This window comes from Pimephales promelas, chromosome 17 (assembly GCF_988280905.1).
Source record: "Pimephales promelas chromosome 17, fPimPro1.hap1.1, whole genome shotgun sequence".
In the NCBI taxonomy this organism is placed as follows: Eukaryota; Metazoa; Chordata; class Actinopteri; order Cypriniformes; family Leuciscidae; genus Pimephales; species Pimephales promelas.
This window is the reverse complement of record NC_142785.1, coordinates 22,524,907-22,547,015: the sequence shown is the minus strand read 5'-3', so window position 1 is coordinate 22,547,015 and position 22,109 is coordinate 22,524,907. Positions and strand designations below refer to the sequence as shown.

The following is a 22,109-nucleotide window of genomic DNA, read 5'->3' as shown; positions in this document are numbered from 1 at the left end:
TAAAAGTATTTGGTATTGAAAAAGGGTCTGTTAGTGATTGTGAATTCGACTTCAGTAAAAGTTACGACAATAAATGGCGGCAAGAGTCAGTAGCAAAGACTTTTATATTGAAAGAGACTGAAACAAGGCTGAAACAAGGACATTATTTTTACATTAAACAGCTTATAGGATGCAACTGACAAATGCATTGACAAGCGCTGTCATGGGAAATTCCTTTAACAGTTAAAAGGAAAAAGACAAAGATATCGCTTTCCTCAGCGAATATTCAAATTGATTTTTGAAGAATGAACTGAAGAATAAATGCTATATCAGATACAGATAATAGGCTACACTTGCTTAGTCGATCTCTCTCATTATACTCTAATAGGGTCTCCAAACCCAATCAAACAAACCTGGACCAAGCTGTTCAGGGTTACTTGATAATTATAGGTATGTGTGTTGGAACAGGGTTGGAACTGAAGTCTGTAAGATAGTAGCTCTCAAGCTTCAATAAAGCAACTCTGCATTATTTAGTTCTAAAGTGATGTTTAAGCATTAGTAACGAAGGCTTGGGCTCATCTGTTAAACTGTCAACTTGAGATTTGAATCTGTGGCTGAAGGAAGTAGTTTCGCAGAAAAGAAGGTTTTTAAAGACACTTTGTTGTTGTTTCTTATGTTAAAAGCTGCCAAAGGAACAATATAACGATTAATCTCATGATTTCGGACCACTCTGTAGTAAGCAGAATGAAACAATAATCATACTTTTGTTGAAATCACTAAAACCTAACAAAAAATACAACTCTGAGATAATAAATCTTACTCAAATATGTAAGCATTTACATAAAAAACTATAAAATATATAAAAACTCTGTCTAGAGTCAGACTGGTGACCAATCCTCAAATTGACACCATTTTACATGGCACACTCTGAGCAGTAGTTTAATCAACCTTTTATATAAAAGAGATATTACAAGCTATACACCAAGAATTACTTTCAGGAACTGTTCCTAAACACAAAATCAGTGTGACAGATTACGGAGCATGCGTGGGTGTGTTTTAGCATCTCCCCTGAAGAAGAAGATGCACAGTTAGATTTTTCATTAGACATGAGTGATGATGATGATGTGTGACCTGACTTGTGGAATATGAGACAGGGGATTAGCTGACATTAATTATGATTATAAAGACAAGGCAAAGAGAAATCACAGACTCTGAAAATCAGAATTGTGAAGTTTCTCTCATTAATGCTTAGGAACAATGCTGCTTTTTGTGTAACTGCTTCTACAACACAAATCCCAGAGTTTTCTAAGATCTACTATAATCCTCCATTGCGTTGTTTTTGAGTTTCTAAGGCCTTTTTAAATCTTTGCTTTGTACTCTTTCGTTCTTGCTGGGTTGCCTTGGGACCTCTCTGGCTGTTGTCATGTCTCAGCGGCCTTGTTAGGGATTCAAGACCATTTGTCTCAGCAACCAGACGAAGTCGAGAACTCTTCTCGGTCTAAAGGGCCATGCTCTACTGTACTGCCGAAATCCCATCTCTGATGTACACTACAAATATTAGCGCTTAAAAGGTTCCAGTCTCATATGTACTTGTGATTGTATGAAATCCACTTCCCTGGATTATAGTTATAATTAAATGAACTTTTACACGAACAAACATTTTCTTTGTTGGGCAACGGTACACCTGGACAGTGTTAATATGGATGGACTAAATTGATCTCAGAACAGACTGAGCACAAGGAAATCATATGACTGGAGTGAGCAGCTGGTTGCCATCAAAGGATGTAGAGTGGCTGTTGCATTCTACTGTAACAAGCCCCACGAGGATTCACCACCTTTACAATAATCAACACTGGTTTTGGCGTAATTAAAGTATGGATAAATTTATTCCAACAATTTTAATCATGTCTACAGATCGCAACGGCTGGGATTAATTGATTTTCAAGAGTGTTGAATTCAAGAGTCCTCTAGCAAATTTGAATTAAATAAGTAAGAACAGATGAGACTGCAAAAGTAAGAAATTCTTATACAGTGCATTCCCCACAATTAAACCCTGTCCCCCAAAATGAAGGAACAGATGATCCAATAATTGGATTTAAATTAAAAAAGATTTTCTAGTCTGCTTGGCTAATGTTTCATGAAAAATGCATTTTTTGCTACAGTCCTTCCAACACACTCTTGAGCCTCTCTATGTCTGTGTTCATAAACCTTTAATATACTTGGCACCAAATGCTCAATGATGTTGAACATTCCATTATCACATTGAAGGCTCAGCGAGAGGCGATCAGAGGATACCTAATTCTTACGCTGGAACGGGAATAATTCATTTAGTCTAACTCAGTGAAGCGTGTTGTAAGGTCTCGGGTCACTAACAGAGAATTAGTTGTGTCTCTCAGATCACTGCAGGGCCGCACCTGTTCATAAGCCAAATCAGTTTACATAGACTAGCATCAGCCATTAAAAATATCAGAGTTGTGCACCAAGAACAAAAAAAAAAATATATGCCATTTAAATTTCAATCAAATTCTTGAACTTGCTACCTCAATTTAAATATAATTTCTGATGACAGAAAGGTGGTGGGAGAGGGGCAAACCAGTTGTGTAGTCTACGTGATACGCAGGTACAGTATATGCCGTATACCCACTAGAAAATGTCAAGGATTTCCGTATGCCCACTAGGAAATGTCAAAGAATGAAACAGTGCTGGTATATCACCGTATATTCACTACAAAAAAACTAGACTACACCTCTGGGGCAAACATAGAAAATGTAATTTTAAAAAAAAGTCCGTGGGGGAGTTGAAAGAGGGAGGAGCCAGGTGGGAACCAAGGTGGAGGCAGAGGGATGAGGGATCCTGGGGGATGACAGACCAAAGTGGAGTTGAAGGTGCATGGAGCCAAATTGGAACTGGTGGTTTGAAAGGCCGAGGTGAAATCCATGGCTTGCAGGCCTAAGGTGGAGCTATGGGATCAACACAACAAGGTGAGGCTGGAGACTTGGATGCGATGAAGGAGCTTGCCGACAAATAAGACTTGAAGCTGGCCAAAGAAAGAGATTTGGAGCTGGCCGCCAAATGAGACTTAGAGCTGGGTGAGACCAGCGACGGAGACAGGGCTTGAAAATGGGCTGGTGTCAGGGAATCCAGAAGTTCACATGAGAAGTAACAGACTTCAAGGCTCCATAATGGAGGATTTGCTCCATAATGTCCAACTCCACCAGCACTCCCTTAAAGGATGACCACAAATACCAGCTCACACACCGGATCAGACTTGGCAGGCTCTGGTTCTCTGTCCCTGAAGACAGAGAGTGCAGGTTCAGGCTCTGGGATAAACAATGGCTCCGGCTTGAGCTGCTGGACCTGCTCACACACCTGGTCAGACTGTGCTTGCTCTGGCTCTGCAGTGGGCTCAGGCTTTAGGTCCTTGGTTGGCATAGGCACTGGCTCTGGGTTTGTGGCAGGTGTTTGAAGGAGTGGTGAATGACTTGGGAGAAGTTTGGGGGGAGTCACTGGAACGAGGATAGGGCTGACAGGATGATTGATATGGGCTGGGAAGGCTGTGGGTGAGTGACCACTCTGCCAAAAGAGCATAGTCCATGTATTGTACCAGAGTGCAGGTGGTAGCTCCCACTGGCAGCAGTTGGAAAAGATAGTCATCCAGCCGACTTCAGAAACATGTTTTCAAGGTGCCATCACTAAAGGACACCAGGTGGCTGAGCCAACAAGAATGGACCAAGAACTACTACAACTGAGCGCTACAAATACACAGGGTAACTGAAGAATAAATCAAGTCACAGGTGGGAACTGACATGATACGTAATGATACATAACTTATTATATATACGACAGATAGAATGATATGACAGTTAGAACAATAAAACTATAGAATATGAACTGGATATGCACAGTTCAGGACAGAATAGAATGATAGTGTTCAAATAAACTAACCAAACATGTTGGCTAATGCAAAGGGTAATTACTAGTGCACACAAAACACAGCCTCTTTCTGCAGACAGGCAACCCAGACAGTGCAACTTTAAATGATAATAGTGTTTTGATAACCCTTGGTGAGTTCAGGTTAAATCTATCACAGCTATATCTACACAAACACACAAGATGAGCCAGTGTCACATGGACAGTCTTGGGTTAGAGTGGGAAGTGGAACGCAACGCCACTCTAAACGCTCTCGCAATGTAGGAACAGGAAATCTCATCAACTCCACAGTCTCCAGGCCTCAGATTCAATTTCACATTTTTCACACAGGAAAACAGATTGTGCCTTTAATATTTGAAAGTAATATGTATGGATGTGTGTGTGTGTGTGTGTATTTGAGGTACACTGATGCATGACCTTTCCATTGCCAGGATTTATATGACTATAATGAGTGTGAGCAAGCTCTGTTTTCCTTTTGTTTATAAAGAATCCTTAATGCCATGGAGGCAAAGAGCTGGTTCTGGCTGATTCAGTGACTTAAGATGATAGCTCTCATTACGTATAATTCATGTCGTGACTCTGCAGGTGAGAACCATTTATCCCTCTCTAATTGCATGTCTCTCTTGTTACAAATGAAAAAACAGATTAGAAAGAGAGAGATAAATGTAACTTAATTTTCCATATAACTGAAAGCAGACAGGTCAGCTCTCCAACCGCCCTTCAGTCACATGATCGTTCAGAAAGCATTCTAATATGCTGATTTGGTACTCAAGAAATGTCTTATTATTATGAATGTTGAAACTGTGCTGCTTAATATTTGTTTTGTGTACATCGTGATAGATTCTTAAATGATACAATGGTGCTTCTTACTTTTTTTGTAAAAACCATGAAACATTTTTTTCTCAGGATTCTTTGATGAATACAGAGTTCAAACAGCTATTATTTGAAATAGAAATCTTTTTGCAATACCACACAAATTAACTTTACATTTTAATTCACTTTTGATCAATTGAACGCATTGCTAAATAAAATTATGCCCAAAAATTGTGCCCAAATTTTGGAATGCTTCAATGCATGTATATTAATTAATTGGACTACAACTGGCCTTGGTGTTGCTCTAAAAGACAGAGGTGACGTGCAAATTATAATTACGTAAAATAAAGGTACATTTCCAATGTTGTCTAGCTGTTGAGGAGCTATATAGCCAGACAACTGACTACTATATTTGGTTTTGCATTTTAATATAATGCAAAAGGCTAATTCGTTAGTTCAATTACACAAAATCCAGTCAATTACAAATGCACATGCAAATGTACACTCTTAAAAATAAAGGTTATTTATTAATATCTACAGTTCCACGAAGAACCTTTAACATTCATGGAACCTTTCCATTGGAACCCAAAATGTTTCTTCGATGTCATTTTCTGCGAAAACCCTCTTTTTGTTCTGTATATAAAACCAGCACCAACTAGAATAAAGCATCTTGAACCATAGCCGGTCTCTTACCAGAATATGACACGGTAAATCATAGTTTATTCATTTGTCTAAGAATAGTGATACCTCAAGGGATTTACGGCAGGGCTGATGATTTGACTGCAGGTTCAACTCAATAGCGGCAGAGTCATCTATTTTTCAGTATGCCCTTCCAACTTTGCAATCAACGGCCTGATGCTGTCGATCTTTCGATCATGTCCAAGTCAATTAAACAAACATTCAGACCAGGGTATCTGAGGCTTATTCACAGTCAGACAATAAGTGTGTGTGCGTGTGTGAGTGTGAGATAGAGAGAAGGAGAGAAAGTAGTTCCTTTATCAGTCTCTGACGAGATGAAATTCTATGCAGTTTTTTTTTTTTTTTTTTTTAAACTGGCTTCACTTACACTAACTCATTACTTGCAGCCCCTTCTGGTTGTCGTCTTACTGTGCCTAAGAGACGGGGCCAAGTTCTTCTCTCCTTGTATCAATTCCAAGCAATATGTGAGCCCTGTTTAACATGTGAATTGAACACATGAGCACATACGATTGAATTTAAATTGAAAATGAAAACGGGACTGGGCTGCTGTGTTTCCAGAGACTTTACAACTTATGCTCTTTTTGCAGATCCTCTAGCACTAAAATGACAAGTGGGATTGTATTCAGGAACGATATCTGAAAACATGGAGAAAGACAGGGAGCTCTCAGTGATGTGCTTCTTTCCTAGTCTCATTATGATGGATTTGGTTGAGTTCAGATGTTCCTCGAACAATTACGAGTTAACTTAGTTGGCCAAGACAAATCACCCAGATGTTTACTTAAAGTCTTCCTGTGGTGAAAAATTCTATGTGGTGTTTTTAATATGCTTTAAGAAAAAATGTAAATTCATGTCAACACTCGCTTTCTCGAGTATTTTTTCCTTAAAACTGCAGTGAAAAAAATACTGTCTCATAAACGCAATTCGAAATCGCTGGTGTTTCTAACGTCACAAACTACCTTGTAACCAATCACGTCAGTGTGTGATCCTCAACGAGTGGATCTCTGAGCTAGTGTGAGTGAGTGGAGACGTGTAGAACCGCGTATACTAAATGAGGCAAGAATATTTAAGGTATGAAGAATTTTTTTGCGACTAAACTCTTAAATATGGCATTTTAGTGATCGAAGATGAGTTTTATGGGATAAAATGATTAACTACAGGGGGACTTTAAATTCGATGAGACTTTGTGTCACTGATTAATGCACAATAACACACAATGTAAACGCTATAAAATAGGGCAGTAAGCACAAAAATGAAAAACTCTAATTAAACCATAATTTTGCCCTTTCTTCAGTGGAACATACTGAATGAGGCAAAGAATATCATGGCAACTTTTGCAAAACAATAACAGTGAGAAAAAAAAAATCATACAATAGGGTTAGGGTTAGGTTAGGTTAGGGAAATGATCCTAAGTTTATTATCATTATATTGTACACAGTGCCACAATATTCTGTTACACATACACAGTTGGTATGGCCTGAAGGTTCATTTTTGGGTGGACTATGTTTTTAAACTCCCAAAAGTAACCAACAGCTTATGTACTTTATTATGACCAGAGTGGCAGTGACGGATTTTCACACATCACATCAGGAGACACACCCACACACTTCAGTATCTCCTAAATACAGAAAGAGAATAATACTATGACATATTGTGCAGATGGAAACAAGAGATCATAACTAAACTAGCCAAATATTACACCTGGCCATGAAAAAGATACATTATATTTCTTAAACCAAGTAGTCTACTAAGAATTAAACCAAAGGATCAATTTATAAAGTCTTCAGACATGAAACCACCTAGAACGATATACATAATGCAATTAACTTACGAAAATATGACATATTTACGAGAGAATATACGATGGGAAGCAATGTAGAACAGGACTTGATTTTATCGATCTGGACAAGACTTAAATGGTTTAATAATATGAGTATACTGCTAGTATTATCATCCCTGGCTACGCAGATTCCGTTACGTCAGCAGAAAGTTTGTTTCAGGAGCAAAGGATGTTATTAAATTCTAATGAAAGATTATGAAAACCACAAAACACGCACAATAAGAGGGATATTAAAGTGAATAAATCTTTAAATTAAGTCTTTAAATAAAATACAAACCTCTAAGTTATGAACCTAATGAATGAATGCAAAGTGACCTTATATTCCTCACTCACAGAGTCAGTATCATTAAGATTACATAAGTATAGGTATAATGAGAAAGAAGATGAATGTGCCAAGGTGTCTACCCCACCAGGGAGGAACAATGTTAATAAATGATGCACTGTGAGGAGATCAAACTCAGCCTTTGACACAAGATGTGACATGCAAGGTTCACTGATGGAGTGTAAGGTCACATGCTAACAGTGTCAGCTGTCCTCCCAACACCATCCTACAGAGCCACCTACTGTAACAATGGAAATAGAGAGAAACGGAAGGCCACAGTCTGTTTTCCATTCACAACCAACAAACTCATTATTCCAGCCTTAAAAGGTTAGTTCACCCAAAAATGTCAGTAATTACTCACTCTCATGTTGTTCCAATCCCATAAGACTTTCGTTCATCTTCAGGAACACAAATTAAGATATTTTTGATTAAATCTGAGACCTGTCTCAGTCCTTTATAGGCTTCTATAGTAATTTAAACTTGCCGATCTCACAAGTACTATTATTATTTATTTTTATTTTTTTAAAGTGGCGCACAAAAAGTATTCTTGTCATTTGATAAACTTAAGGTTGAGCCACTGTAGTCAATTGGACTATTTTAACTAAGTTTTTATTTACTTTCTGGGCCAGCAAGTTTCAATTACAATAGAAGCCTCTGGAGAAGTGAGACAGCTCTCAGATTAAATCAAAAATATCTTAATTTGTTTTCCGAATTTGAACGAAAGTCATACGGGGTTGGAACAACATGAGGGTGAGTAATTACTGACAGGATTTTAATTTTTGGGTGAACTAACAGGAGGGATTCCTCTCTAGGGGTTTTCACATTCAATAAGGATGTGTAATAAATGAGGTTAGACCCCAGTGTGTCTGCTGTTGTGCTTGCTATTGATACTTCACACTTAAAACCAGTAAGGCCAGGTGTGCTGAGCATGTGTGTGTTTGCTCTTTCTGTCGTCGTGCAAGAGAGCATTCGAGGAAGCACTGGGGAAAAGGGAAGAAAGAGTGCAAATGCTATCCTGAGTTATGACCTTTAGCGAAAGGAAAAAAATCCCCACAATGCCAAGCCTAAGGCTAACATAGAGAAAACTCCAACTATTTACTAATTATTCCAAAATTTAAAACGTAGTGTGGTGGGTATCCATTGTCCAAGCCCTTTGCCTGGAAGTGTGTGTGTGTGTGTGTGTGTGTGTGTGTGTGTGTGTGTGTGTGTGTGTGTGTGTGTGTGTGTGTGTGTCAACATGCATAGGTTAAGAATCTGACAACTTGACCTTTTCCTGGAGATTACTTTAGTGAACTCATTAGCATGACTGTGCTCCGACGCACGCGGCGTTCTGTGTAAACCAATGAACGGGTCATGTACGAGGAAAAATATCTACATACAGGGAAGGGCCACTACAATCTGAAAAAAGGTCAAATGTAAAATAAATCAGTTAGTGTTGCTTCAAATTAATCTAGTATAGATTATGTCTATTATGCAAGTTTAAAAAAGGCCTTTCCATTCACTTCTTCGGTCAAAAGATGTAGAATTACCATATATTTTACAGAGAAAAACAGTAAACAGAAATTGTAATAAGTCCCCGTGTGTGCCACAGTCATCATCTGCACCATCCTGTCTTCACTACACTTCCCAGAATCCCTCGTCTCCACACCTAAACTCACTCCCTCATTCCACACCTGTTCATTGCCTTCATCATCCATGTCACCTGTCCTCACCTCGTTTGTGTTCACTCTGTTCAGTTTGTCCTCTGTTGGTTCTACTTTGTTCATGACTGTGTTTGCGTTACCTCATGTTCTGTGTGCACACTCTACCTGTACCAGTTTGGTGTTATTTAGTAAATGTTGGAATTGGAGCCGTTTTGACTTTGAGTCTTCTTCAACCCACACCGTGACAGTGTAATTATATTTTATTTTGGTTAATTTCTTAGCATTTTTGCTATCAAAAATATACATTTAGAGTATTTGTGTTTGTCACTTAATGTTAAAGTTAAAGCTGCAGTCTGGCGTTTTTCCACTTTGTTGCCATCTCTGTTCAAAATCTGCAATTGCAGTCATTTGTGGAATTATCAACTTTACATGAGTTGTACTTCAACAACACCCTCGACACGGCACAGCGCGGATGAATACAAATTGATTAGTTTAAATATATCAAGTGCTGTGAGAAAAGGCTATAAATCTCCACCTTCAACATCCTCGCACGCAATATAGCTTATACTAGCTGAGACTCCTTCTTTATGCGTACAGATGAGACGTAATGACGCAAAGACATGCTCGAATCTCCCACGGAAATCCACCAGTACCACTGGAATTAAAAACATTGCAAGTTTACCGGTTTGAATCGAGCTACGGAAAGCAGATTGTTTTGAACGCTAGTTATTTATTTCTCATATGTACTTTAGATAATTTGTAACCCCAAAAAAGCTACGGACTGCAGCTTTAATGTTTATTGCATTATTATTGTGATGGATATCAGCATAGTTTGAGGTAAAAACAGAATTCTCATTATTATGAGAATTATTATTATCATATTATTATCATAATATACATCTTGATGACTTAATTTATATAACTTAAGAATTCTCATTATATATATGACTTAATGAGTCATGACAGTATTATTATGGTGAATTTCTGGCAAAAATGATTCATAAATGAGTTTGGAGTTACTTTCGAGTTACTTTACCCAGGCGAAAACACGAAAAGCAGGTTTGACATGAGACATATTGTTTTAAATTAAATGTCACTTGTGAGCATAAAAATAGTATAAATTTCCAATCAAGCTATATATATATATATATATATATAAATATAAATGTATCCCTGTATAATATTTCATAATATATTCACAGTATGATATGTATATACAATCCCCTTTCTCCTCATCTCTGCAACCCACTTGTGAAGGTAAGATTGAGCAATGTGTATTTTAAATGAGTATATTTACTAAAAGTGCATAGTTGAAGAAACACCCAAAAATACTTAATTGCTATTAAATATTTTATATAAGTATATAATATTTTATTTTGTTCAAAATTAAAATGTATATTAATCATTTTACTACGTTTAAAGGTTTATCAAATATATTCCAAAAATATTTATGTTGCTATTGCCTCAAGTCGAATGGACAGATTTAAACTCCCAATTAGTGTGACCTTAACGGTCCTAACAATGCTCTTCTTCAGAGAGTAAAGCACACTTACTTTATGGGGCAGAAATAGGGAGTTGACACAGGAAATCAAACTTGCAGTGTCCTCCGCATCAGGCTGGCCACAGACAACAATCTACGAGAGAGAGAAAAAAGGAGACTGTTATGAAGAACAAAACAACAAACTTGTGAGCAAAAAAGACGTATGAACCACCGAATGAACAAATGAGAAGAGAATGAAAGAGATGAAGAAAGGGTCAGAGCTGCTGGTATGGTGCTGTAATGAGGTGGGCAGGTGTGATGTGGAGCGGGCTGCCCTTAGCTGGACCTTTAGCTTGTTATTCCTCCTATTCTGAGGACTTATCTGCCGCTGGTGAGCTCTGATGGCCATGACACATGTTCACAGTTCTTACAACTGTCCAGGAACAGGAGGAAATTTGGAAAAAGGCCCTGACAGGTAAAACTTTTATCCAGCAGCATCAGTCTAGTTGACATGTGACAGATCTGTTCGCTAACGGTCCTCATAGTGAGGACTGCTGAACAAGCTATAGCAAGGGTCATATTGAGATCCATAAAAAAAGAAGCTTATTAGAGATCAGATACACCCTTCAAAAGTTTGGAAATGCTTTTATTCAGCAAAGATGTCACCAAAAGATTCAATTAAAAATAGAAGAATCCTAAAAATGTCTCGTGGTTTTTACAAAAAAAAATACGCGGCACAACCTTTGTCAATATTGAAGACAATAAGAAATGTTACTTGAGCACCAAATCAGCATTTAGAATGATTTCTGAAGGATCATTTGACACTGAAGACTGGAGTAATGATGCTGAAAATTCAGCTTTGTCATTACAGGAATAAATTACATTGTTAAATATAAAACGGTTATTTTATTGGGGGAAAAAAATACTGTTTTCACTGTATTTTTCATCAAATAAATTAACTTCTTTTAAAAAAACATCCTTTATCAAATAACAGTAATTTATATACAAACAATTTTATATCTAAGCTCTTATAAACATTTGTTAAACATTAAACATGGAAGAAAATATTAATGAATACAAAGAAAGCAACAAATGAAAGGGCTGTAATATCCAGTAATATAAAATGAGAGCATATGCCAAGGACTGAGAAAAATCCTCCAGCATGGCAAAGACACTTAATCTAGTTTATGGTGTTAGCCATAACATTAGCCTAGAGGCTGATGCATTCAGAAGTGACAGTCCCCACAGGAGAGAAGTTCACTTTCAGGTTTTCAAAGCATGAAATGAGAAGGATCTTCAGTGGAAGTGTATTACATTCATTACAACCATGGTTTGTCACCAGCATACTGTATGCTGTGTCTCGCATGCTAGTTTGCTGTTGTCCCAAACAGGTTTATTAAGCAGCAAGACTTTTGTGGTCCACCAGCTACACTGGCTGGTTTTGACACCTTCCTGATCAATAGGGCCCCTAAGCGAGTATCTTCCAGAAGGCTTGGCATGGCCCACACATGCCTAGGGAATTTCAGGATGGCTCCCCAGATGCTGTGATCATTAAACTTGAGTGCACAATTGAAAGCTTCCTGTCAGGCCGTATTACTGTCCGGTACAGTAGCAGCGAAACATTGGACCGCAAGGACATGTGGAGGGTGATGTGGTCAGCTGTATATAACACCGCGGGTGTATCGGTCTAACCTGCAGGACATCTACACCAGATGGAACAGGAAAATCATTGAGAGTACCTTGATCAATGATCTATTCTCAGAGTCATAATTCATTTTCTGGCAAAAAACATTATTCCATGACTGTTTGCTTACTATATTCCTGTAAATAATAATGTTGACAAAATAATAAATAAACATAAATAAGTGTGTGTGTGTGTGATGTATATGATGAGCATACAGTGGAAAACTACAAAAAAAGACTTGACTTTAGACCTGGCCTCGAGAGACTTGAGAATTGAGTCTGAATCTACCTTAGTGACTTGTGAACATGCCTTTTATTATTGTAGTATTATTATATTAACAGTCAAAGAGTTAAAACATTTAATTGCCCTTGCATCAGTTGGACATGATGTGACAAGTGAAACCAGACTTTTAAATTTAATTTTCAGTAGCTTTGGACCAGTTACCTGTTTAAGGGTGTAATGTTGGGCCATGACACTGCGGACCATTTCTGGAAGGGCAATTGGCACTTTAGTCAGTCTATCAGAAAAGGCAATCAGTAATTCCTGAGAGCGCTGTATCCAGTCCTGGCGGCCTGTGAGGTGGGAGAGCCGCAGCAAGTTCATGGCTGAGACCGAGTTTGCACTGGGTTCGGCACCATCCTGATCTAAAAAGAAAAAAAAGACACAATGGAATTCCAGTCAGATAATCAGTCTATCGTGCAAAAAGCCAATATTTTCCAGCACATTGATGTAAAGAATGTACAGTCTGGCTCCTGGAAAAAACGGCATCATAACATTGATGGTTACAATATCAATTTAAGCGGAGCCCATTTATCAGGTTAAGCAGAGCTAAAAGTGCCTGATATAAAGAGTGAAGTGGCTCTAGAGCTGTGAGTTGATTTACTTTATCTGCTCTTTGTTTGTGTGTGTGCTGAGGGAGTGCTGGGAGTGGGTTCCCGGGCCGCGTGTCACAATGTAATGAGTTGATTGCATCTGGGAGCTGAGAGGGACGGAAGCGATGACTGATGAAGAACAGCAATGCTGTCCCAAACAAACACATGCAGATGATATCAGCTAACTCACGCCTTAAAAGACACAAGCCCCACGAGTGGCCATTTACTGCGTGCAAGTCCTGTCAGAATAAACAACCATGAACTGCAACATAAATCTGGGTTTTCGAGTAATGAATTAACAAATTATGGTGAAAGAAAATAAGTATTGATCATAATAAATTGTAATTATGAATGTTGACAGTGTAATTGGTTTCTATGGCCTCTGTGTACTGTTAATGAAGTTTAGTGATAAAGTTTGCCACAAAATACCACTAATCTGTCTAGTTTATAAAGTGACAGGATACTGTGACCAAACTATATTATCTTTCTTGCAGCAAATGGACAGATAAAGCATTAATTGCATCTCTAATGTTGGATTTACTTTTTTCTCCCCAAAATACAATACATTTCAAATGTTTGGGGTCAGATATATATATATATATATCAGATATATATATATATCAGATATATATCTGTATATGTATTTTATCTGTAAATATATCAAATCAAATCAAATACATCAATAATCAAAATCACCAGTAAAGACACTTCTAATTTTACAAAGCATTTATATTTCAAATAAATGCTGTTCTTGTGAACTTTCTATTCATCAAATAATCCACAAGAATATTAAAAAGCATGACTTAAGCACCAAATCAGCATATTAGAATATTTTCTGAAGGATCATGTGACGCTGAAGACTGGCTGCTGAAAATTCAGCTTTATACAGCATATTAAAATAGAAAGTAGTTATTGTAATAACATTTCACAAACATTTACTGCGTTGTTGATAAAATAAATGCAGCCTTGGAGAGCATAAGAGACCTTGAGAATATAAAAAAAAATCTTACCGACCTAAAACTTTAACGGTAATGAAGCTTCTTAAAATGCCTCTGATGTGAAGAGAAAAGCTAAAGAAAATAAGACTATGATTATTATTATGTTCTAAGAACTTCCCAGGAGGACATAGCAAAAGCATTACATGCGGTCTATTTGGAAAACAGGTTTTCCATTAAATACTAAAAAGTTTCACAGCAACAAAAAACTGGGAACACAAAGGACTTGAGCCCAAAATAAAGTAACCAAATAGCTTTATTTAATAAAAAAAAAATAATATTAAAAAACTAGTGGCTACACCGCCTGTGATTCCTTTGAAACAGCGAAGCTGACCGGTTTTGGTTTTGTCTAGTTTGGCCGAGGCGTAAAATTTAGAGTGGCAGATGCTTTGGGAGGCAATCCGTCTTCCACCGACAGAGAGAGGTGAAGGGACTTGGATTTGACACGTGACGGCACCGCACAGCTCCTAATGGTGCCAACTCTGCACGCTTGGCTCACTATATAATGGCCCAGTCGCTCAGAAAAGATGAAAAATCTGCCTTATGTCCATTTTAATTTATCAGAACCAACAACAAAAACATAACAGTTAGCTTTCTCTGCCCTTATCCATATCTCATTGATGTCAGTGCCATTTTCACAGTGCCATCAGTCACAACCCAGGCGCGCTGGTGTGACTATTCGCTCACATCAGCTCATACTTCCAATTCCTGGGGAGAAAATATGGAGCCAAGCCATTCGGGACATTAAGCCCCGGCACTTATAGACTTTGAAAGTGTGTGTGTGGACCTTTTTCTTTATTTGGCTTGTCATAGGAGACAAAAAAAAGAATAAAAAATCACTCTCATACCCCTTCCATAGCAATGTCACGGCAAAGGTGATGAATGGTGCATAGCGTGAAATGAAAGGGATGTGTCTTCAAGGAAACATCAATTGCTTTCACAAAGCAGGCTTTGATGTACTGTATCAGTCTTCTATATAGGTTAAGTTCTACCCAGAAACATGGAGAAGGTTGGAGGATGAGAAGATGGAGTGGAAAACAAATGGAGAGAAAAAGACAGTGTGTTTGGGTGAGAAAAGAGAGACTTTAAAGCATAATGAAAAACAGTGATGGGGTTATGTAAGGAGAGAATCGGGCGGTTTCAGCAGGGTACGACGGACTGAAACAGAGTTACCCAGGCGAGGGTCCATAAGCCTGAAGTGTGGTGGTGCTATCAGCGGTGACAGCACAGCTCTGTGGTGGAGTGATTCAGAATGCAGACTGACAGCTACAGATCTTGATCATCCTTTCCATGACTCATAACTACCCACACATTCCCAGAGCAAAAACCCTAAGAGTCCATGGTCTCTATATGTACAGGGTCTCATCATGATGTCACGCCTCACCTTGTTTGAGAGCCAACAGCAGTGTCGGATCTGAGGGGTCGCTGCAGAAGTAACCGCTGCCCTGGGAGTCCCAGAACAGCTGGTCCTGCCTCAGCTGGAGTTCTTCGGCCCACTGCAGCCAGCGGACCCTTTGCGTGGCCTCAAACAGGTCCAGCAGCCCACAAACCACAAACGCGTAGTCATCCAGGAAGCCTGAAATGGGAGATGCACTGGAGAGAATATTATAGAGAACATTAGTAGGGAAGGTCAAGATCTTTTGTTCTTATACAAATACAAATTCAATTTTTTTGTCAATGTCGGGTTGACCTGCGTAATAATGTCAGGTTAACTTGCGCTGGGTTGATCGACATAACATAAGCTCTATTGACTGCTACTCTGGCATGCTGCCATTTTACCACAGAAATAGTTTAAACTCCAAAAGACTGGAAAACGCATTTACGGTGATGCTCGTACCAATGGGAGCCTCAGAGACACGAGATCATGAGAGTTTACAGCAGGAATTGGAAAATTGTAAACTCTACGGATACCGCATATTCACATTATTTGCTATTTCTTGTGAATGTGCGAGACTTCCGATTCATTAGCTGCTTGGGTTAATGACTAGGAGAATAACAAAGTGCAGACAATGGCGAAGCTACTTGCGCTACAAACCAGTGTGTTTATGATCATAATAAACTAAAGTAAAATTAAAATGCCCCATTACCCCACAAAACATCAGCTCATTAAAGCAGTATAGCAGACTGTTTTTGTACAGCTACAATAGCTGGAAGCAGATTTAACAGGAAGTCTTTCACATTCAACGGAAAAATGGCCACACTCACTCGCACGTAAAAAATAATGTGGATATTAGAAGTGTTATTTTTGCATGATTGAGGTCCTTTTAAATTGGTTTTTGTCCTAGTAATTTTGTAGAGTGTTTTTGTCATTTAAAATACTATTTTTTTTAAATTTGTATATAGTTTTTATTTTATTTTAGTTTTTATTTTTTAATTTTAGTGTAGTTGAACTAAATTCAAATGAGAAATGTTGCCTTAGCTGAAATAAAAGAAAGTTTTTATATTTTATAATTCAGTTAATGTTTATTTTTAAGTATTTTATTTTATGATTTTATGATGAAAGCAATAATATCATGCCATGCTAAGTTGCTAAAACAGTAGTGTTATGGTTATGCAAATGTGACTGTGTGTGTAATATACTTTGATATATTAGTGAAGTGTGTAATTTCTGTTCAACAAGCGACATCATGCGGAATAAAAAAAAAACTCCATGTAATGTAATGTAAAAAATTACATGTAATGTAAATAGCGACATATCTTTTTTTTTTCTGTATTGTGATTTACATTTAAGTGAAATGGATTATTGAAAACCAATTAGGGTGACTGGGAGAGACTCAGTTCTATCACTGGACTGTTGGACTGTTTTTAATGTTCTTCCTTTTCAAAGTGTTTTTTTTTCCCCTTAAACTTGTCTTAATAAAACAAAAAAGCAGAGGCAGTAAAGTATCTGTTTCCTGAAAGTTAATCTGTTTCCTCACTGAAGCGCCGGTGGGAAAAATAGCCATCACACACACTCACAGGTTAATGTTACTGCATGAATTGCATCCTATTTCAGACTATTACAATTGCTTGTGTCCAGATGGTACTCCTGTTCTTATTTCAGAGGGCTTCACATTGATTTGCTGCCAGAACGGGCAATTGCAATCCATGACATGAAATCGGAGGGAAATGATAGAAGCAGTCATTTAGCTGCTCCACTTCTATTATTAAAAGGACAGTTCACCCCCCAAAAATAAATTTTCTTACAATGCAAGTAAAAGTTACACTTGTATTGTATGGAAAAACAGAAGTTTGTTTAATAAACAGGTTTGGAATTACATGAAGGCGAGAAAATTATGTTTTAATTAAATTTTTTGTGTGATCTGTCTCTTTAATCATTGAGTGTGAGAGAAGAGGGTGAGATGCAGATGGTAAAACAGTCAGTAGGTATGACATGCCTTACCAAAATCACTCACTCATTTTTTCATAATTCCCAAAGAGAATCAAAGAGAAGCACAGAGTCCGCCATTTCTATATCCTCGCTGTACAGCTGGAGTTGTACAATGTCTGTGTCAAAGAAGAATTACAAGTGTTGTGTTTTGGGATGTACCAATGCACATAAGAGTCTCCATATACTCTCGCCATCAGTCACTGAGGACATAGTGGTTAAATTTCATTTTCAAAGGATATGTCCTGAATAGAAATTTCTTTTCAACGCAAGATGGGTCAATTCCAACGCTTCGTGCACAAACATCAGATCCAGACAAAGTAAGGATCACACATCACATTTGTGAGTCCTTCCAAATTGCTTTTCTGAAAGAGATTGTTGGCACTATGAACAGCTAATGTTACTAAAGCTACCATTGTATCTGCCTGTTTTCACTGATGCTGCCCTAACGTGCTATAAGAATTAGCGTAAATATGAGTTTCCTAGTAAAGAACTGCACATTTGAAGTGGTCCCCTTGAATGCGATGAGCTAGTAATCACTAATCACGCCTTCAGGTGTGAGAATTATGAAATTTCTGCTAGCAAGTGAATGCACCGGAAAAGTCATGTCATTATTTTTATCCTGTCATGCTCACCGTCTGCGTAATTCATAAACGTGCATTTTTTTTATGCATAGTACAGTCAGATGACTGGACATATAAGGCTAAACCCCACTACTTACAGTTTCTGACATTTTCAGCACGTGAGATTGTCCTGTTTTGTAGTTACCAGTATGCCAGAGAAAAAGAATTGAAGCACCGCCCTCTTCTTGAAAGGGGCTGGGAGCATCAGCTCATTTGCATTTAAAGGGACATTATTTGCATTATTTACTAACTCTCTCTCTCTCTCTCTCTGTACCGGGGCGACTTACAATAACCATGACTGGGTCACAAGCTTTGAGTATGCGCACAAAGGGGGCTCGGTGCAAGGGGAATTGGTGGAGGGGGGTACGGTATGACCGTTTGATTGACGCACTTACAGTCCAATGATTCTAGGTGGTCTTGGAAATGATTGGCTGGAGTTTTTTTTTTTTCGAGTCCTGCCCATTCCACAGATGATTAAATTGCTTAATTTTCCTTTTCAGTGCTTCTAACTCAGTGGCTGTAAGTGGGTTAGGAATAGGATTTAGAATTTTTGATTTTGAAAAAAAAATGGTGAAATCACAAATGCAAAAGCTCTGTGACATGCATAAAAGACATTTAGCAGGAACGTTGGGTTATAAAATCCATTCAAAATTCCTTTTGAGGTGGTGTCACCCGGAAAGATTGCAAAGGTCTTTGAAGTTTAAAATAAATTTGATTCAGATCACATCAACCCTGGTCCTTAGACACTTGAACAAAGGTGACACTGTAGCCAGCTGAGTGCAAGGAAACAGACAGTGACAGGTCTGAAGATATCATAGTGTCGGCAGCAGGATGGACGAGGTGGGTCTAACGCTGGAAACTTAACCTCCACGGTTCTTAGTTTAAACAACTGGCATTCCATGGGATGAAAAATGTCATGAGGTCCCAGTGAGAAGATCAACCTCAACATCTCACCCCTTCCATGTCATTGCCTCAAGCTGTCAGATCTAATGCACTATTCAAATGTCATGTACTATAAGTGCCAGGTGATTTTGGAGAAGAACCTGGTGACTAGGACTAGGTACTAAACAGATACACACACACTTTATGACTTTGACTTTGCAAGACTAAAAGGATCTGCTAGCTCCCAGCAGAGGCTAACTGGAACATGCTAACTAGCCCTTTATTGAACTATGAAGTATGTTTCTACCAAGGTATTCTCGACCCACAGCGGGGTTTATGGGCTCAGAGAAAAATATGACTCCTCTGTTTCAGTTTTTCTTTCTTCCCAGTGAGACAACAAAACAAATAAGCCTGCCAGTCAATTTTTAATGAACAGCTCTCCCTGGATTTTTCCATTCCCTTCTTGTTCATTCTCTGTACTCTCACCAGGTGATACAGTCTCTTCAAAGTGCAGCAAAGCCACATCATAACTTCCACACAAACCTGTCAGGAGACCGAAGTCATAAAAAAAGCCTAACCTCTATCTATCTCAGGAGCCAGAGGGCTTCTTGTTCCAAACTGATAGATCTACTCACAATGAAGTATGATTTTTATACAGCTGAACAAGATTTGGATCGTTTGCCACATTCTTTGGAATAACAGCACAGCCACAGGATGGTTCATGAATAATTCACCTGGCACTACATTTTTACCTGGCCCAAATACTATAGCATATTTCTTCTATTACAACAAAAGGTCCTTAATTCCATTTGAGAACTACAACAGTCAGGTAACCTGTCTCATTCTTATCAAATATTGAAGCCAGATTTTCTCTAAATGTTTTCACAGCATGGCACAGAGCTCTTTAAAGTATTGGTTCACCTTAAAATGAACATTCTGTCATCATTTACTCAGCTTCATGTTGTTCCAAATCCACATGAATTTCTTTCTTTTGCAGAAGACAAAAGGTGAGGCTGTTTTCCATGCTCTTTTCCAAGCAATTACAATGAACAGAGTATAAAGCTATCAAGGTTCAAAAAGCACAATAAAAGTATAAATAAAAGTCCATGTGAATCACACACTATATTCCAAGTCATATGATAGACCTTGTATGAGAAGCAGAGTGGATTTTGAGCCATTATTCATTGAAAATCTTTGACAAGGAGCATTAGGATGGATGTCATGAAATATGTCTGATTTGTGAATGAAACCTTCTTTTGAGTTGAATTGGTCTATTTGGTTCACAAAAGTGGTGTGAATGATTCATTCACAAAGTAAACTGATTTTTGTTGAAGGGTTTACTCACTGACTCAACAGCTCACTGGAGGGGAAGATTATCAGTGAATAATGTAAATTTCAGTCTGCTTCTCACACTGTTACGAATAGATGAATGTACGAATCCGAATGAATTCCAAAAGTATTTTAATACACCAGGAAAATATGCAGGATAAAATCAAAAAGGCAACTACACTTTAGCATAATCAACAAAGAAACACTGAACTGAGAAAAGCAAGGGCTTACAAACAAAAGAAGTAATCCAAGGAAAACAGAACAGGTGTGGATCTAATGAGTAACTATGGAAACTAATAAAGAGCAGAAACACAGGCAGGAAAAGGTAAAACAAAACACAATGATATTAAAGATGGGGTAAGCGATATTTGAAAAACGCTGTTTGAAAGTTAGTCGGCCCAACACAACCAGACACAACAACCAACGTGTAGCCAATCAGCATTAAGGGGGCGTATGACAGTGGAGGAGAGAGAACAAGCAAGAAAGAGATTTGAAGAAAGACTGTAGAAAGAGAGATGGCTGAAAGACATTACAAAAGAGAAAAGCTCAGAGGAATATCACTGGAAAATGAAGGGTTATGATCAAGAAAGAGCTTCAGGGCTCACGTTAATATTAGAAAAGCTTTCTAGTGCTGGTGCGAGCTAAGCGAGAAGGCCTGAAAACAGATGCGGTGGTTGCTATGATTCCGCTCCATACGCGAGTAAAGGCCCGTTCACACCTAAAGGCCTCTTTCTCGACAGAACCATAGCCTTGCATTTGATGGGTTTGAACGTGACCTTCCAAGTATCTGCCCACCTGCGAATATTCTTCAGATCTTTATTTAGGGATGCTGCCATATTGGGACCATTGAGTGTCGTTACTGGGGCATAAATGGTGGAATCATCCAGATATAGAAAAATACTATTGTTGCACTGTTCTACAACATCGTCAATGAAGATGGAGAATAATAGCGGGCCGAGATTAGATCCCTGGGGCACCGAGGCATTGAGTGGTTTAGGTGATGAGGACTGACCAGAGAGCATGACCTGGATGGACCTTCCTTCCATGTAATTCTGTAGCCAAGAATGTTATGGTCCATTTATGCTTTTAGCAGAACGCTTATCCAGAAGGCCGTTGTGCCAAACCTTGTCAAACGCTCCTTTAATGTCTAGTGCAACAACATACACCTCACCTCTGTCTAAGAATTGTAAGGAGGTCTGCTGTGCAGTGGTTCGGTTTAAATCCATACTGTTTATTAGAAATTAAATTATGACGGAAGAGGTAGCCCTGGAGCTGTTTATGAACTGAGGATTCCATCACTTTGCTAAGGACTGAAAGGAGGGATATGGGAAGATAATTTGTTGGATCTGATTTAGAGTCTCTTTTATGTATTGGAATCATTTTGGCGTTTTTCCATTGTTTGGGGAACACGCTATGAGAAAAGAGAATTTGGAAGAGACGACTGATGAGGCTGGCCAATTCCGCTGCACATTCTCTAAGGACTTTTGTTGGTATTTCATCAGGTCCCATTGCCTTTGCTGGATCAATGTTACAAAGAATGTTTCTAATGTCTTTGGGTTTGAAGTGCACATTGGCAAAAGAGGATGTTGGTCGCTGACACTGAGGCAACAAATGTGCAGATGTATTGGGCAAAATACACTTCTCAGCAAAAGTT

The 22,109-nt window shown here is 38.4% G+C and overlaps 1 protein-coding gene across 1 annotated transcript in view; it reads right to left on the bottom strand.

Annotated features, from left to right (window-relative positions):
* Positions 1-22,109, bottom strand: part of spata20 (spermatogenesis associated 20) — a 41,485-nt gene that overhangs the window by 9,486 nt on the left and 9,890 nt on the right. Inside the window, exons 13-15 of the mRNA XM_039664877.2 lie at positions 15,639-15,847; positions 12,832-13,031; positions 10,777-10,857 (exon numbers count right to left, since the gene is read on the bottom strand). Of these exons, the coding sequence (XP_039520811.2) occupies positions 10,777-10,857; positions 12,832-13,031; positions 15,639-15,847 (490 nt within the window). The remainder of the gene's footprint in view (positions 1-10,776; positions 10,858-12,831; positions 13,032-15,638; positions 15,848-22,109) is intronic.